At 44.2% G+C, this 19,144-nt stretch overlaps 1 protein-coding gene across 1 annotated transcript in view; it reads left to right on the forward strand.

Annotated features, from left to right (window-relative positions):
- Kcnmb4 (potassium calcium-activated channel subfamily M regulatory beta subunit 4) overlaps positions 1-19,144 on the forward strand; it is a 56,871-nt gene that overhangs the window by 13,335 nt on the left and 24,392 nt on the right. The window contains exon 2 of the mRNA XM_005081480.3: positions 12,998-13,125. Coding sequence (XP_005081537.1) covers positions 12,998-13,125 — 128 coding nt within the window. The remainder of the gene's footprint in view (positions 1-12,997; positions 13,126-19,144) is intronic.

A 19,144-nucleotide genomic window follows, 5' to 3' on the forward strand; every position in this document is an offset into this window, starting at 1 on the left:
ACCCCTTTAGTTTCTGTAATTTCCTAAGGGATGCAGAAGTAGTTTGTTCTTTTCCTGTTTGGGCAAGAGCTGCCTTCTTAGAGAGCCATCGACCACAATGTCCTTAACGTCCATGGATAAGGAGATCAAAGACTGGAACAGGGCAGCAGTGGGCTGTGAGTCCTCATTCTGCACATCAACATGTGGGTAGCAACCATAGTTTCAAGGTGTTAGGAAACAAATATAGAAACATTCATGGACTCTCTGGCTTATCATGACACCAACCCACACTGTAACCATTCCTTCACTCGATGAACTCTCATGCTGAGTGTAGTCTTGGTTAAAGGATCAGCACAGAACCCGGTCCAGCAGTATTGTAAGAACTTCATTCCCTGCTGTGATGGTGGTTCTGGTCAATGTCTGCATGGGCCACTGGGGGAAAGTCAGCATATGTTCAGCTGGTGGTACTTGAAGTTCTTCTCAAAGATAAGCGTCCCACCCCCATCCATTCAAGCAGTTTTCTGTCTGGGATAATATGAGGGGGTGTGCCTTCCATTGCACTGGTGCATAAGGCTTCATTTTACCCAAACTTTGGGGATATAGATAAAAAATAAAGCAAAATAAAAAACACAACACCCCTCCCGAAATCTGACCATCTATTTTGCCTTTATTGAGTTCTGCAATCCATTAATTATCGTCGAACACCCCTGAAGTTGGTTTTACTTCGTTCACAAAATCTGTGGATCAGGAAATCAGACAGCCCAAGAAAATGGTGACCTGCTTTCCATAGGAAATTCTCCATGGAGAGACTCAAAGCCTGGATGTGGGAGCCCTCTGAAGTCTCATTTGTTCACCTGCCAGGCAGGCGCTGCTCAGTGTTGACTGGAGACCCCAGCCCCTCCCCCACGGGGACCTTGCAGTGGCCACTGTGCTGTGTTAATTTGAGTCTCTGTACAGACCGTGTTTTGATATCAAGGACAAGGGCTCTGAAGAGATGCAAGCAGAGAAAAGTCACACCTTAGCATTTCTGTCGTTGTCACCGTCACAGCCACAGTCTAGGAAGATGAGACAGGCACTCCACCCCTGTGTCTTTCAGTAGGGGAGTGCCAGCTGAACGCTTCAAATGTGTGGATGAGATGGGATATATAGAGAACATGCGTTCTGCCACAAATAGGAGCAAAACATGTTTCATCATCATCGCCATCTATCCTCATACTAGGGGACTGATCGAGGACTTGCTAGTCTCCTTGGTGCAGACGCAGTGGTCATAACGTTTCATGGAATAGGCACCCACCCATGCATGCCCTGAATCGGGTGCCTTTCAGTATTCAGTAATCCCCTCTGCCCTTGGTGAGACTGTCTGAATGTGTGCTTGAGCATTAGAAATTTTGTATTTCTTTTCCCTGTTCAATATAGTCATAAGACTGTTGGTTGTCTCCCAGAGAAACTTATTCCAGGGCTGAACCCAGGGACTTGTGCATGTTGAGTTCACCCTGTGCCACTGAGACACACCTGAGGCCTTCCTCAAGGAGTTGGCCTTGTGACCATAAGCCTCTGAACAATTATTACCTGTCCTAGCATGATTGCTAGTATTAAGACCTATTGAACACCACCCAGATTGAAGTCTCTTGTTCTGGTCTAGCTACCATTTAGATTCAGCGTCTATTTTTAGCAAAGACAGGGTGTTTTTATTTTCTAACACTAAGGCTAACTGAACTGTTTTCTCTTGAAGTGGAATGTCATTCTGAACTTTCCTGAATTTTAATAACCACCAGTGTTAGCAGTTTACACCAGTCTAAAAGTTAAATGGGTATTATTCCAAGTTCCCGAGAAGCATCCACAGTCACAGCATCCCAGGTGGGTGAATGGAAGTCTTCCCGGCAGGAGTGAGAGCCCTTCTTGGCATCTCCTTGGTAGATACCAGGAAAATGTGGGCATTTCCCGTGCCATCTCCCATGGCCCTCTCCATCAAGCCCATTAGGTGACTCATTCTTTCTGGAATATCCAGATGCAGTTTTGGCACATTGCGTTTCTTCTTGAAATGTCACCTTCCCAACCCATTTTTTGACAAGCAAATTCCCATTGAACCTTGGGAACACAAATCCAAAGTCACCTCTCTTGGGAAACCCTCTCCTACACCTCACCATGGCCCAAATGTTCCCATCCATTTTTGAAGTCATAAATGCTTTGGTGAATATTCTCTGGTCACTCTATACTGCCTGCTCCTGGGAGGAGGGGAGGAAGGGTCTCTGTATCCTATCCAGTACTCAGTGACCAGGGAAATCACTGAGTGTCAGTTTTGCAAATTACCTGTTTTAAAACTGTTATTCAAAAAAAAAAAAAAAAAACAGCCGGGCATTGGTGACGCACGCCTTAATCCCACTACTTGGCACTTGGGAGGCAGAGTCATTTGGATCTCTGTGAGTTCAAGGCCAGCCTGATTTATTTACAAAGTGAGTTCCAGGACAGTCTGTTACACAGAAAAATCCTGTGTCAGATAAAACAAAACACAAACAAACCCTCTGTCATTCCAACATGGAAGAACGGTTAAAGCTGATAATTCCTAGCCTTCCTGAGGCAGGCACAACAGGGGAGGCCGATCTTTTTGGTGGGCAATTCCAGTTTTCTGTTGAACACGCTTTGGCAAGTCCTAAGCTGAACACCACCCTTGCTTTTGCCCAGCCTGCAGTCACCTGAGTTCCATTACAGCTTCAGTTCTTATTCTGTCTTGTCCTGCACATTTTCTAGGCCATTTATTCAACCTCCAGAATCTTGCCCTAAAATTTAACTTTTAGCTGTCATATAATTTCATTTGTGTTTCTTCTATGAACCTACAGCCTTAAGGGTGGTGTGTGCACATGTGTGCATGCGCACAGCATTGGAAACATCGTGGAGTTTACAGGTTACTTGGTTTTGCTTTATGGTCCACAGATGTTTCCTAATTATATCAACTTACAGATCAGAGGGCCAGGATGATGGCTCAGTGAGTAAGGGATTTTCAAGTCTGATGACATAAGCTTCATTCTCAGGACCCACTGATGGAAGGAGAGAACTAATTCTAGCATGTTGCTCTCTGACGTTGATGTGTGTGCCTTGGCAGTTGCACACCTTTATATAAACGCACACCACACACACACACACACACACACACCTAATTTTTTTAAGTTGCAAATCAGAGTAGACATGTCTGGTGGTTTGAATGAGAATAGCCCTTATAGGCTCACATATTTGAATTTGTGGTTCCCAGGTGGTGGAACTGTTCAGGAAGGATCAGGAGGTGTGGCCTTGCAGGAGGAGGTGTGTCACTGGGGGTGGGCTCTGAGGTTTCCCCACCTCCTGCTTGTGGATTGTGAGCTCTCAGCTGCCACTCCACTCGTGCTTGTCTGCCTGCTGCCACACTTCACTAGGATCCACTCGTGCTTGTCTGCCTGCTGCCACACTTCACTAGGATGTCCGTAGATTAGCCCTCTGAAACTGAGCAAGCCTCTCATTAAAAGTTTCCTTTTGCAAGCTGCCTTTGTCACGGTGTCTTCACAGCAAGAAAAGTAATTAGGGCAACACACAATTTCAAAAAATAAGATGATGTACTAATAACTTGTTTTCTAGCCAAATGTATTTGGAAAATACTTAATCCTTGTATTGTCTTCCAGGGCTGATCAAGTGAAATCATGGAGGAAACTAGAGGAAAATTTTTTCTCTGCTTTTCTTATTTTAATATAGATATAAAATGCTTCACAGAGAACACAGTCCCTGATATTTGGCTAAATAGACTCCATGTTTTATGCAACAATTTTTTTAAATGACTCAGTGAAGAAAGACACTGAATTCTGCCTACTCTGCCTGTATGATTGAAATACACTCCTCAAGACTATGACAAAGAACCTACTCAAGAACGTTTCTATTAAAGTGCAGATTCTTTGTGGCAGGCTGAAAAAGAATGCTATTATAAACCTGGGTAAACCCTAAAATAGGACAATGGAATTTACGAAATAAGTACAAAATCAAACATTCTGTGTCAAAGGTGACAATTATGTCTTTTCTTAATAAATTCACTGGAAACCTTTGTGTTGTGTTTCTCATAATAGCTCCTTCAATCCATCAGCTTTGTTCATGAATGTAAAAGTCAAACCTATTTTTCTAAGCCACAGGCATTAGAGCCTAGGATGTGAATGGATGCTTATAATCTCAGCACTAGAAAGGTACCAGCCCAAGGATTACAAGTTCAAGGTCATCCTCAGCTACATAGAGTTTGAGGTCAGTCTAAGCTGCAGAAAACCAAAACATAAACATAAAGATGAACATTAAACACGTGCATTTACTGTATGCTTCATTTCTCCCCAGACTTCTGTTTTGCATCTTATAAGAACTCTTCTTTTCAAGTTAGCATACAGAGTGATGGGTTTCATTATGGCATTTTAATACGTGTGTGTCACTGTGTTCTCATTTCTTCCCCTCTGCACTGCCATTCCCCATCTCCCTCAACCCTCTTCCCGGCCCCCACCCCAAGTCAGCTCATGTTTTCATTTCACATTGTATGCTCTCTGTTACTCCCCCTTCAGCCCTTAAGACCTTTACTTCCCCTCTCACTGAACACACACACACACACACACACACACACTAAGAAAAATGTATGACATTCATCTTTCGCAGTGACTTATTTCACTTAACACAACGATCTTCAGTTCTAGCCATTGTCCTTCATAAAGATGAATACAGCTCTATTATTTGTATCTCCCACAATCACCCATCTTTTGATGGACATCCAAGCTTGCTTTCTGGCGTGCACACCGTGAGAAGTACAACAATAAGCAACCTTGAGTTATGGTAACTCGGGTGTACACCCAGGACTTGTGTAGCTGCATTATAAAGTGGTTCTATTTGGGATGGACATAATTTTTCCATGTATTTATTATTAATATGTGGGTGTGCATGCCACAGAGACTGTGGGAAGGTCAGAGGACAAGTTTGGGAAGTCAAGTCTCTCTTTCCTTCTTTCTGTGGGTTCTGGGGGTCAGAGTCGGGTCACTAGACTTGCCCAGTATCTTTCCTCACTGAGCTGCCACACTACATGTACTATTTTGAGAAAGCAGCACACACACACTTAGCAGCTGTAGTACTCCCCATTCCTACGGGCACTGGGTAAGTGCTATTGGAACCCTCTTTACTTCCCTATATCCTTGCCAGCATTTGTTTGTTTTCTTGGTAATAGCTATTCTGACTGGGGTGAGATGGAATCTCAAATAATTTTAACTTGCAATCTCCCTGATGGCTAAGGATGCTGAACATTTTTTTTCAAATATTTATTGGTCATTTATGTTTCCTCTTTTAGGATCTGCCCATTAAGTTCACTAGGCCAGTTTTCGACTTGGGAATTTGGTCTTTAGTGTTCAACATTTGCAGTTCTTTGTATTTTAGATATTAATCCCTTGGGGGAAGCATAGTTGGAAAATATTTTTCCCCATTCTGTAGGCTGTCGCTCTACTTTGGTGATTGCTTCCTTTGCTGTGAAGATGCATTTTGCATTGTGTTTTCTTCTAGTACTTTCAAGGTTTCAGATCTTGCATTCATGTCTTTGATCCTGGATGAGAGATGATGATCTAGTCTCACTCTTCTGCAGGTGCACAGCCAGTACTCTGCTGTCTTGCTGAAGGTACTTAGCAGGTGGAAGGGTTTCCTGGTGGAGGCGCTAGGTTCCTTTAAGTACAGGATCATATCATCTGCAGATGGGGACACCTGGATTTCTTCCTTTCTTGTCTGTCTGTCTGTCTGCTTTTTCTTTGTTATCTCATTGCTCTATTTCAAGCACTGTATTGAGGAAGAGTGAGGAAGACACACACTTTCTGTCACTGGACATAAATCAATCAAGCTAGAAGCATCTTCCTTGCTGGCTATTCTCTCAGAGTGCTGAAGGGAGCAATGCAGGCCAATGGGTGAGAAGTCATCATGGACTTTCCCAGCAACAGGCACCGCTCGATATGATACAGACCTGCCAGACACGATATGCTTATCGGTGAGGTAGTGAATGACTGTGTATGAGAGTTAGCAGTTGCTTTTTTTTAAATGGCAATCTGAAGCCCGATCCATAGGTGAGAATGATACAGTAAACCTGGTCAAAATCTAGGAAGGTCATATGCCCTAGGAAGGAGTCTGCTACTGATGTTTTGCTAAATGTACATGTTGTCGAACTGCCCCTTGAATGTTCATATTTACAACCATAGACTTAGTGTTATTTCCAATCTGGGTCAGAGAAACTTCAATTTGCCATTGGCAGAAATCAGTGCAGAGACACTCAGCTGGTCAGAGTGCTGAGAGTAAGTGACTGTCGAGTGCTCAGTCTTAAAGGATACATCTAACTCAGTTGACCAGATGGCTCAGTTCCTCAGCGGCTCAGAGAACTGTGGAAGAGGAGACAGAAATTATATAAAAGCTAGAAGATGGGGTGGGGTGCTGTGAAATGCCGTCTCCTGTGCATGAGGTCATTGCACTCAGGAACTCACAGTGGCTACGGTTATCTGCATAAGACAGGCACAAGATCAAACCAGTCATCATTCTCTTGTGGATGGGGGGGGGGGGCTTGTGGTGCTCCAACCCTAACTGAAGAGATATTGGTAATTGGTGGCTTCTGGGAGAAGATCATTTTTCTTTGGGAGTATGGCTACTGGTAGGTTGTCCATGGTCCTGTGGATGGCCCCGTAGCCATGTGTAATCAGGCAGCCCTAACTGGACTCAGTTGTTATTTAAATAAAGAGGAGAAGGTTATAGGTTCCCAGCACTAACTGGACTCGGTTGTTATTTAAATAAAGAGAAGGTTATTGGTTCCCAGCACTAACTGGACTCGGTTGTTATTTAAATAAAGAGGAGAAGGTTATTGGTCCTGTAGAGGACTAAGGTTTGGTTCCCAGCACACACATTGAGCAGCTCACAACCACCTGTAGTCCCAGCTCCAGCAGATCCAGTGCCCTCTTCTGGTTGCCATGGGCACCTGCACTCACATGGACATGCCCACATATAGACACACACTCAGAAAAGAACCTGAAGCTGGGAAGGGGAGGTGGGAAGGTTGGGAAGGGGGGTTGTGTTCCAAGATACACTGTATACAAGTATGAGATCTTCAGGGAGTAAGCTTTTAATTCTAAAATATTAAAACGTGGCATATTTTTAAAAACAAGCTAACAAAAATTACTTTAAAATATGGAGGAATGAGTGTGGAGTAAAAAGAGAATACCTTATAATGAAAAAATATGCAAAAATGTAAATGCTTGAAGGGGAATGAAAAAGGATATTTTAATATGAGGAAGTAAAAATACAAGTGAAACTATAATAAAAATAAAGATGGGGTGTAGCAAGTATGAAGCTGTTGGCCTTGCTTGTTTCTTCCTGGCTAGCTCTGACTTAAGTAATTACCCCATAATTGTTAATCTATGTATTTCTCTTACCGGAGACGTTTCCGGGCTTCCTACCCCATGGCATTACTTCTCAACTCTCCTGTGTTTCTCCTTCCCAGAGTCCTCCTGGACTCCTAGTCCCTCCTACCTTGGTTCCCTATTGGCTCAACAGTGCTTTACTGACATAGGACTTCCCCAACAGATCTACTCCTAAGATGGCAGAGCTGGGCTACCTTTCCCTAAGCACTTTACTATACCAGCCCAGCCAGCTTGATCTGTCCCCTCTCCCCACGGGTGCCCATTCTCCACGGCTACCTCCCAGGGATGTCTTCCACTGTGGAACTATAGTAGTCAGTTCAGGCTCCCTTCTTGTGGTTGTTACCACTCTTAAAGCCCCAAGGCAGCTCTTCAAGCATACAGTTTCTCTTTCAACGTACTGGCAGGCTGCTCACTGCCCTGCAAGTCACACAGAGTGAGTGACTTTCCCTCTGAGGAGGAAACCCAAGGCCTGTGAAGGTTGTAGACTTGTCCGGAAGATAGGGCTCCCTGTGCCTTCTGCACCGCACCCCATCAGCACATACTGGGAGCCCTGGGATGAGTTGTGTTCCGTTCATCTTGGCTTCTTTTGCAGGTGTCACTGTTTTCCTTACACTCTCTGGTTACAATATCTCTGCCTTTGGGAACTTCTGATGGCTCCCTCTCTTCCCCTCTTGGGAGTAGTTTTCCACCTTTTTTTAAAGAAAGGAGTCTTGTCCCATTTCAGGCACCAGGAACAAGGATCCGAGGGTGGGTTCCTTGGGTGGTAATGATATTAGAAGTTGGAAAATGCTGCCTTGGCAAAATGAGAAACCAAATAGGTGAAGACCACAGGGAGAAGTTTCTCTAAGGGAATACTTACTGTCTGCTGCGATGAAAGGCATTGTGTCTAACACATGGGAAAGTATAGCCCTGTCACCAAAAGTTAATCATGAGCCAAATGCGGCGGAGGCAGCAGCCTACCTCATCACTAGTTCAGAAATGCAGCATTGGTTTTCCAAAACATGGTGCATGAATCGGGGCATCTCCTTAGTCCCAAACCAGGAAGCTCTAAAGAGGGAGCTGGGAGGCTAAACAGGTAGGAAAAGGAGGAAGTGTGGAGTGGGGTTAATACACCGTAAACTAGGTGTAGTGACATACTCCTGTCATCCCAGCATTTGGGAGGCAGAGAGCAAAATGCAGGAGCATAGGAAGGTCAAGGGTATCTTCATTTCCATGGTAAGTTTGAGACTAGTCATAGCTACTTAGGAATCCAATCCAGAGGGAGACCTGATCTGAAAAACAAAACAACAAAATAACTACACTTTGTACACAAAATGCCCTGTTTGCCACTGTGACCTTGAACAAGCTATTTTAGATCTGTCTAACATTCCTGTCTTTCTCATATTTAAAACATTATTTATGTTGGGCTGGGTGGGAGTAGGCATGGGCATGCATGTGTGATGGCCTGTTTTGTGGTCAGAGGACAGCATTTGGAGTTGGTTCTTCTGTTCCACCTTTACGTGGGTTTTGGGGATCGAACTCTGGTCATCAGGCTTCACAGCAAGCCCTTTTATCTGCTGAGCCATTTCACTGTCCTTCCATTTGTATACTGGGGATGAGATGATCACACTTGCTCATTTGGGCTAATCAGATCCTGACATTTGCCAGTGGCATTATCTCTGATGATGACAATGGTAACTGTGGGTTTGTGTACTTACGGTCTCTCCCCAAAGAGATGTTCAAGTCTGAGCTCTGAAGTGTTGAGTGACTGAGAGAAGAAGTTTGTATGACATCTTTTCTCAAATCCTCGTTGAGAACACTGCTAAGACTTGGATTTTAATGGAGTTTAAAATTCTATCCATCTATAATTATCTTCACATAGAACTGAAAAGGACTCTGGGAATGATCCGAGATAGGATTCACAAAACATTTAGAGATAAATGACCTGGACAGTCGAAATTTAAGAAAATGGAAAAGTAATGACTATTAAGAACCTAGGTTTATCCTTTAGGCGTTTTCATTCCTTTCATAACGATATTGACTTCACGAAGTTGCTAGAACATTAAAGACTCATTATTTAACCTATGGAAAGAACGGAGTCCATGGGGAAGAATCTCGTGGTTATTTTTCCTGATATGAAAAGAAAGTAGTTTTCTTTCAGAATTCACCCCTGTGCTGAAAATTCCCCACAGCCAAGCACTTCTCTCATGTCAAGTGAGATCACAGTTTACCTAATGGGAAACTTGATGAATGTTTTCCTCTGATGTTTCCAGAAACATGGATGTGAATCCCCTGATCAAATCCCAGACTTGCCATCTGGTAGAAAGATATGTCTTTTAAACCCATTTTGCTCCAGAAACTGAATGGTAAAGAAGTCAAGCTCAGGGAAGTTAGAAATGTCTTCGGTACGTTTTGACCACATTTGGTTATTCCCTGAAAAGTTCAGTGTGGCTGTGTCAATGACGCCCATTGCAGAAAGGGTCCTGATGAGTTCTTAGATGTTCACACCTCACAGATTCTGCCTCCAAGACTGGAACTTTCTCCTTCCTTGAAAGAGCACAGTAAATTGGCATATCGTCCCGCTTTGACCATGGGTAGAAAGAAGATGTGTTAATGGAAGAGAAGGAAGTGTCTAACACATTGTATGAAATTGTCGCTGGTCATCCTGCAGATTTTTGCTAATGTAAAATAAGCGTCAGTCCCAGAGCTGTGCTCACCCACCCCTCTGGTACTCTTTGCCAGCAGCAATGGTAGCTCAACCAAGATTCCCCACCATCACCCCCATGGCAGGATCACTTCTGGGGGAAAATGCTGTGACAGTGTCTGTAGTCTGATTCTGGCTGGATTGTTTCTTGATGTGCCTCCAAGAAAAGAGTCAGAAGCAGAGCTAAAAATTATTTTGGAGGTTGTACAGACTAGAAAAAAAGTAGGAGCCCAGAAAAAGGTAATTTACCCAAGACCAAACGCCAAACAGATCATAAGACTGAAGCCCCACGTACTGTTCCTGTGGCTTCGCAGCTCAACTGAAGCTTTAGAAAAAGTCAGAATCCAGACTGTTCTATGAAACTGTACACATTCCCTTAGAAACAGCCGGGAAGCTATGTGTACATGGGGTCAGTACCCAGAGATTCAGCCATTAAAATCCTATTTATGTAACACGAATTTGTTATATATGATGAGGAATAATGAAATTTATCACAATTTGAAGTGTATTTGCATTCATATAACTTTAAAATGTCTAACTTAGGAAAGTGGCTTCATTATCTCGAGTAAAACATGTTATAGACTCATTTTGAAATCATTGTTGAGATCAGGGTGAACATACAGAAAAGACAAAACAAAAACAAAAATCACTTCTCACTCTCAACTCACCAGCCAGAGACAGAGCCTGGCCTCAGTAGACTAAGTGTGCTTCTGCGGGATTTTAGCTGTTGAGGTCATGGGTTTGATTCCTGGGTCAGCATAGGGAGGGACATTTGGTTTGGAACAAGAACAGGAAGATTCCTACAGATGGGGAACACTAGAGCTGACTCTCAAAATAAGGTGACTAAGGACAGAGAGCACTAACAGGAGGTGACAGTCTGTGCTGGGTAGATAATGTGACAGGATGTGGCAGATTTGAGGACCAAGTGCTTCTATTTGGCCATCTCCCAGGATTCCATGATGATGGGCAGGCAGGGTTAGACCGAGGAGCTGTGCACATCATGATCACAGTTTTGAATTTTAACAAAAGTGATGGGAAGGAAGACTTTCTCTTGTGAAATTGCATGCAGCAAACGAAGAGTCAAGCCAGGTTTGGTGGCACCTACCTGTCATCCTAGCTCTCAGCGAATTGGCGTGAGTTCAGTGCCAGCCTAATTTGTGGGATGAGTTCCATGCCAACCAGAGCTACATAATGAGATCCTGTCTCAGAAAGACAATGGGTGGGATAGTCTGGGAAGATGGTTCGTTCAGTAAAGTACCTGCCCTGCAAGTGTGAGGCCATGAGTTTGGATCTCCAGAGCCCATGTAAAAATCTGGATCTGGTGGTACAGTTTTGTAATTACAGTGGTAGTGAAGTAGGAGGTGGAGAGAGCTGGATCCCTGGGACTTACTGGCCAGCTGCTCTATTTTGCTAAGTTCCAAGCCAGAAAGAAATGCTCTCAAAAGTGGGTGCCCAATGAAGGACACTGGAGTTGTCCTCTGACTGTCACACACAAACACGTACATGAACAAAAACAATAAACAGATAAGAGAATGAATGAGTAGGTCAGTGCAAGTCACATCAGACTGTAAAACTTGAGTTCTGTTCTGCTGCTCCTTAATGCCAGAAACCTTAGTGAACACCTCATAGGAGACTGATGGGATCACTGGAGTCTAGTTGCAGAGCTGAGAGGAGTCTTAATGTTCTTATCTGTAAATAGAGATCATGAGACAGCTATAAGAAGCACGCAGGCTCACGCTTACTATTAACAGTGGGTAGAACCCGGCATATTCGTCATCATAAAGACCGGTGTGGAAGAAGGTGGCTCCGAATGCTCACAGTTCACTTTAACATCTGCAGCTAAGAGGAGTTTCTAGTGTTGGCTGAATCTGTATCTCTTCATCCAGTCTTCTCATGTGAACAACTTGGTCAGCAACTGGCTAGGAAAGCTATCAGTTAGCAAAGTACATTGATTGCATTCTCGAGAGGAATCTCTGCTGTCTAGGAGAATGCGGGAAGTGAAAACTTGAGTAGGCAAAGTGGCACCTCAAAAGTGGCCGTGAGCTATTGGTTAGTCCAAAGTAGAAGAAAATACAAAGACTCACAGATAAGAATTGGAAATACTAATTATTATCCCTCCCCCTTGCCTCCTTCTGTTGACTGACAGATCCCTGCAAAACCTGAGAAAGTATATTTCACTTTTAATTGCTTCACCATCATAATTCATCGCTCATAAAATTTCCTCATTTCTTAGTGATTGAAGGTATTTTGCCCTTGGATTTTTTTTTGCCATTGTGCCAAATCAGAAATTTGAAATGCAGTTAAGCAGTGTCAATTTGGTTGTATTTAAAGATTATGTCAAAATTAGATTTATCTCTAAAATTTCCATTTCTATAGAAAAAAATAACTGTGGGTCCCCATGGACCATCCTAGTCAAGGTGCTTCAGCCACTTTGAGATGGTTAGTGATCACTTGCTCATGAATGTGATGTCTTCATCACTGCTCAGCACCTTTTCCTGTCTTGAGATGAAAATGGTAGGTCAAGAATGATGGGGGGAGCCCAGCGGTGGTGGTGCACGCCTTTAAACCCAGCACTCTGGAGGCAGAGGCAGGCGGATCTCTGTGAGTTCGAGGCCAGGCTGAACCGACAGCCTCCAAAACAATACAGAGAAACCCTGTCTCGTAAAACCAAAAAAAAAAAAAAAAAAAGAATGCTGGGGGAAACCACGATGCTTAGTTGTGACACTGGCACATTCATGGCCACTGGGATGGGTATCCCATGCTAACCCAGGCAATGGCTGCCACTACATCTATACCTTCTCATCAGTCCCAAGCCATAGACTACAATAAAGCAAAGCATCTGAGAACCGAAAGGGCCCCGTTGAATACCCTGTAGACTAATAGGCTTACTCTCTGTGTTCTGTTCCTTTAGTGCTCCTATATTCCGCCCTGTAAGAGAGAAAACCAGAAGAACTTGGAAAGTGTCATGAACTGGCAACAGTATTGGAAAGATGAGATCGGTTCCCAGCCATTTACTTGCTATTTTAATCAACATCAAAGGTAAATCAGTGTTTGTGTGTGCCTGTTAAAGTTAGTTGCTCGTGTGATTAGTCACATGGGTCAATCGGAGTTTGTGCCCAACTGGAGATAACCTCAAGCCCTTTGTAGCCTGTGGTCTCCAGTCTCTCTACCATTAAGAGGTCACGTCCTGATCTGCTGGATGTGGGGGGGAGGGTGTAAAGAGCATACAGGGCAAAATAAAGAGAGGGGAGAGGAAGGCAGGGAAGGGGGAGAGGGTGGTGGGGACCTAGATATGTCCTGGATACACTACCAGTGGCAGTGACTTTGCTAAGGAACATTTTGCACTGTCAGTATGCTGTAAGACTTAACAACCAATTATGCGTATTGGGCAGTGTTTGGACTACAACAGTTCTTAATCCTTTTTGGTCCTTTCCATTCTGATGAAGTATCAAAATGGGTTCACACCATCCAAACTCTGCCTGCCTCGGAAGCTCTTGCTGTAACATACTTACTATGTCAAGATGACCCTTTGGATCAGAACACTTGCCTGCCCACCTAGAATGGTTATACTAATTGTCAACATAATCTCTTTCTTAGTGAATGGCACTTCATTCATTTGTTCACCTAGCCCAGAACCATCCAAATGGCCCTTCATTAGTTTCCTCCTTTCCTCTCCCTTCCTGCATTCATCATCCTGTGGATGTCCCTGTGTGGTGACTCTTAGATCAGATTTGGATTCTTTTTCTTAGCTCTATTGATGTGGTGGTCTGATATGTCCTGTAGCCTCTGCATTGTGCCACACCAAGCCATTCTCCATGATGCTGCCTAGGCCAGCTCTCTAGCACAGGAGTCTAATCAGGTCACAGGTAGTTCTCAGAATAAAGTCTTGCCTGTCTTGCATGGTCCCTATGTCAGGTACCTGTGGCTGCATAGCAGCATACCTTAAACCTCATGGCTCACTGCAGCAGTGGTGTCTTATGCTTAGGTGGGTTGGCAGGGCTCATGTGCTGCTAATTAGGTGCAGGCTAGGATAGGTGTGTGGTCCACAATGGATATTGGTTATTGATAAAGATCATCAGTTCTCCTTTACCTCAGTGTTCACAAAGCTACATTATCTTCCTTACAGCATGGCTGTATGGCAGCTGCATTCAAGGAAGGAAGACCTCAGCTCTAGAATTAGAAAACATATCACCTTTGACATGGTCTGTTGGTTAAAACAAGTAACAAAGCCAGCTCGCACCCCCCCCCACCGTAAGCACTCCAGAAGATTTGTGGCCATGTTTGTGGATAGGGTGTAGTTTCCACAGTTCCAAATGTTGAGGATCCGAGTGTCCACCTGCAGAGCGTGTCTTTCTAGGAATTAGCAAACATCACATGATCAGTTCCTTTTTCTAGACCTAAACAAAGCATATCAGAACATACCCTTGAGTTACAGTAAGGTAGTGTGTCACCCAAGTGACACGAGGATAAACATGTTGTCTGAGCACATTCAAGAAGGGAGACGCTACAGAACAAACAAAAGTGCCAGCTGCCATGTTTGTCCCACGTGGCCCATGGATAACTATACACAATGTTGTCCCAGAGACTTGAAACCCTTGCTTCACCTAACGTGCCAATGAGCTTTTAAAAATGCATCGTTGGGGCAGGAGAGATGGCTCGGTGGGCAGGAAAGAGAACCCTGGAATGAAGGTTGTATTTTTGAATGACTGTTATGTGCCAAGAAAGTGATATTTTATTGAGATCACCTAATTTCTTACAGTAGTTATGAGTTACAAGTCGCATGTAGCTCACAGGGAAGAAACTGAGTCTTAAAGATTTATCTAGTTAATAGCCAGGGCATATAGCCAGGCAATAAGTAAAAAGAACTTCAGTTAGTCTGCTTCCCGGAGCTCCTTCTCTTAGCCATCTGATAAAGGTCTTTGGGGGTCTAAATGGTGATAGTGGTGGTAATGATAATGGTGGTGGTGGTGGTTATGGTGTTGGGGCTGGTGGTTGTGAGCGTGATGGTGGTGGTGGTTGTGGTAGTGGTTGTGGTAGTGGTGGTGTGGTGGGGTGGGGGTGGGGGTGGGGAGTGATGTAGTAAACAGGGACACTATATCCAAAAGGTGTATTAGAGCGAGGACCAGCCAACCTTCATGGCAGTGTATGTGATGAGGGAAAGGAAGGTGTTAAATTTGATTGCATGCGAGACAACTGTGGTCTAGCTGTGACTGTGTTGAACAAGAGACACTTACTCCTAAGACATCCCTAGGGGGCTTCAAAAGAGTTAGAAGCTGGAACTAAAAGTCTAGGAACAGGAGATGGGGAGCAGTGTTAAGCAGACCCGGAACTCCTGGACACATAAGCTGTAGTTTCCACAAAGAGAAAGAATGTGTCCTGGGAACACAATGAGAAGAGAAATGATGATTGACTATATTTCAGTCATAAGCAAGGAGACAGAGGCCAAGAGGAAAGTCAAAAGAACAGCACCCTGAAAGGGAACACTGTCCTGAAAGGCCTCTTGGACGAGAAGGAGGCCAGCCAGAACTGTTCTCAGAAGCGTTAGACCAAGTTGACACTGTGAGGGCAATTAGTGAGTGTGCCCAACTGTAAAGCTCTCTGTGTTGGAGAAAACTCAGGCTGAAGAGGCACTCGAGAGTGAAGAGAAAATATTTGGCAATCACATATCTAGTAAAGAGGTCATCTCCCAAGTGTGAAAAGAGATCCCTCAACTTGAGAGCAAAAACAATAGTGATACAATTTAAAAATGGTCTAATGACTTGAAACGTTTCTCCAGGATACACAGAAAAACTGAAGGTTTGTAAACCACTATTTATATTGTTTATCATCTGAGAAATGCGGTTCAAAACCACAGTGAGTCACCTCTTTACCCTTCCAGGATAGCCATTCCTATTTAAAGAATAAAACTTGAAAAGCAGCTGTTGGTGATGGTGTGGAGGAATAGGAGGCCCAGTACTCCGAGTAGGGAATACAGTGGTGCAGCCATGGAGCAAGGCAGTGTGGCAATTCCTCCAAAACACTAAAAGTGCCACACCACCAAGTAATTCCACTTCTGAATATTAATTTCAGAAGCAATGCTTGAAGTTCGGAGATCAAAAGGTTCATAGTACTTTTGTGTCTGTTCCTATAACATTCACAATAGCCAAGATACAGAAACACTCTGAATATCCACGGGCAGATGATGAATGAAGAAAACATGGTACTGTGGCAAGTACCTGGGCACATGCCTGCAGTCTCAGCTACTTGGGAGGCCAAAGCAGGAGGATGGATGGAGTCCAAGAATCTAAGACCAACCTGCGCAACACAGTAAGACTGTCCGTCCCATGCCATCTTAAAACAAGAAATACAAAACGAAAGACAAAAGAAACTGTGGGTATATCCATGGAATGGACTACCTTTAGAGAGGATGGGATGGTTCAGCCGTGAATGTGTTTACTGCCTGGCCTGTTGGCTTGAGTTTAATGTCTGGAAATTTCGTGGCAGAGGGAGAGAAAATTGCCCTTTGACTTCCACTGGCGTGCCATGGTGAGCAAACCCACACACGTGCATGTGCGTGCACACACAATAAATAGTAACTGTTAAAACTTTGGGAGGAGGAAATTCTGAAATATAGCAGGATGGATGAATTGCGGGGATATTGTGCTGAGTGAAGTAAGCCAGTCACAGGAAAGCAAATACTCTGTGATACTAAGCATTTGAAACAGTCAAATTCAGAGATGAGACAGTGGAATGGTGGTGGTTACTAGTGACTGGGAAGAGAGAAAGGGGGCTTCCGAATCTATAGGTGTGACATTTCCCTCAGGTAGGGTGAAACCTCTCGAGAGCTGTGTATGACATTGTACCACTATTCAAACTCCAGGGTGGTTTATGTTTAGAAGTTTGTCGAGCTTCAGGATGGTTTATACTTAAAAGTTTGTCTATGAGTGCATGTGTGCACTCATAGAAGCTGTGACAGCATGCATGGGGTCCACACAGTTCAACCGCACAACACCCAGCACTGAGAAGGGGAGGTGGATCCTAAGTCCCAAGAAGCTATTTGCTCTTGATACCTACTGGGAAAGGGAGAATCTGTTTTCTTCAGTGGAGTGACAGTGCAGTGACACATTCCAAGGTAGTTTCCATGTTCAGGAGTCGTTGGCTGTATAAGCCACATTCCAGGGTAGTTGTTCAGGAGTAGTTGGATATATAACATACTCCAGGGTAGGTTCCATGTTCAGGGGTATGGATATATAAGCCCCACTCCAGGGTAGTTTCCACGTTCAGGAGTAGTTGGCCACCACAGAACACACTTCAGACTTCATCTATTTGTGTTTTTTTTTGACTTGCTGTTTTGTTTTAGAGACAGAGACACAGAGAGACAGAGACACATACAGAGAGAACATGAGCTTGGGTGGGTAGGGAAGTGGGCAGAATTTAGAAGTTGGGAGAGGGGACAGAATATGATCTAAGTATATTGTGTGAAAATATTTTTAAAGCCAATTAAAAAAAGTTTGTTGAGCAGTTGGCTCCCATGTTAAAATTCTCACCACAATGAACTGAAAGTTTGGGGAGGAGCAATTGGAAGGGGCAGCAAGAGTACAAGTAGAACAATGAGCCCACTACAGAGTTAAACTGACCAGAGAACGAAAAGAAAAGAAATGTATAAAGTGAATACAGTAAAATTGGAACACTGCCTGAGGAACATTAGACAGGAAGAAAGGAAGGATTTAATAAGTAGGAAGCCAGGCCAGGGAATAGGCCCCGGTGGTCAGCACACTTTTGTACTGAGCCATTCTTAGAATCAGGTTTCTCCTGAAGCACCTGCCGTGGGCCAGGCACTGAGTTCAGAATACAGGTGGAGACAAACCACCCTCCCCTGCTTGCTGCCCTGCCGCCCCAGCTGAGGACCATCCAGATGACGCTTCCCTGTTCTGTTTTGTAAAGGGTGGCCTCTCATGCAGGCTTGAGTCCTGAATCTCCCCAGCACCAGTCCAAAAGGACTGTCCCTCCACAGAAGTGACAGCTGTTGCATAGGAACGAGCCCTGTACCATATACTCAATGGAAAACACTGCTGGTCTACAGAGGGAGTTCCAGGACAGGCTCCAAAGCTACACAGAGAAACCCTGTCTTGAAAAAAACAAAACAAAACGACAACAAAACCCAAACACTGCTCTCACTATACTTCATGTATCAAATTTGCAGGGTTTGTAGCCTAAGCAGTGTCTTAGTTCACTTCCAGGACCATAGTGTCCTGCAGTTCAATCCAGTTGGGTGACTACCTACCTGGATTTAGCATCAAATCCCACATGTTAAAGCATGCTGTCCATCTCACCACACTCCTTCACTGCTGATACCAACCGGCTGTCCCAAGATGCCACCTTCACACTTGACCAATGTACACAAAGTTGGGGTTCCTCATAGTCCTCCATGAGCTCAGTTACGTGCTTGAAGGAACAGCTACCAGAAGTCAGGGAACACTCATTGTGCCAGGTTATTACAAAGGACCCAGCTCAGAAACTGCCATATGGAATGTAGATGGGACAATTAGACACTCTGTCCTGCATGCCACCCTTCAGGCACACGGTTGTGCTTCCTGGATCTCCCCTTTTGTAGGCATAACTGGTGACTAAGTCAACTTGTGGTCCCCATTCCTTCCTGGAGGTCAGAGGGCAGTGCTGAACTTTTGAGCTCTTTGATCACAATCTGGTTCCTCTGTAAACAATGTCCCCACACTCCCAGAGCTACCTCATTAGCATTAGCGGAAACTCCAGTATGATAGCAAGGGGCTTCTTGTGAACAAGGGGTGTTCCTGTCACCCCTACAATCAGGAGGAACTGTGCCCAGAATCCAGGACAGAGACCAAATAAGCATTTCTGATTACATCACATATGCCTTTTGTGTTAGCCTTCATTCAGTAGTTTAAGCCCATCATACCTCCGTCAGAATGGATGCACATCTCTACTCTTCGTGTCAAGTAGAGATAGAAGTGAGGGTGTTTATCACAGCCTGGCGACAAGACACTATTCTCCCGTGACTCTGGGAAAGCAGGGTTTCAGTTTGGTTCTTCCATCTGACATA

This window comes from Mesocricetus auratus, unplaced genomic scaffold, assembly GCF_017639785.1.
Source record: "Mesocricetus auratus isolate SY011 unplaced genomic scaffold, BCM_Maur_2.0 Super-Scaffold_100011, whole genome shotgun sequence".
Classification (NCBI taxonomy): Eukaryota; Metazoa; Chordata; class Mammalia; order Rodentia; family Cricetidae; genus Mesocricetus; species Mesocricetus auratus.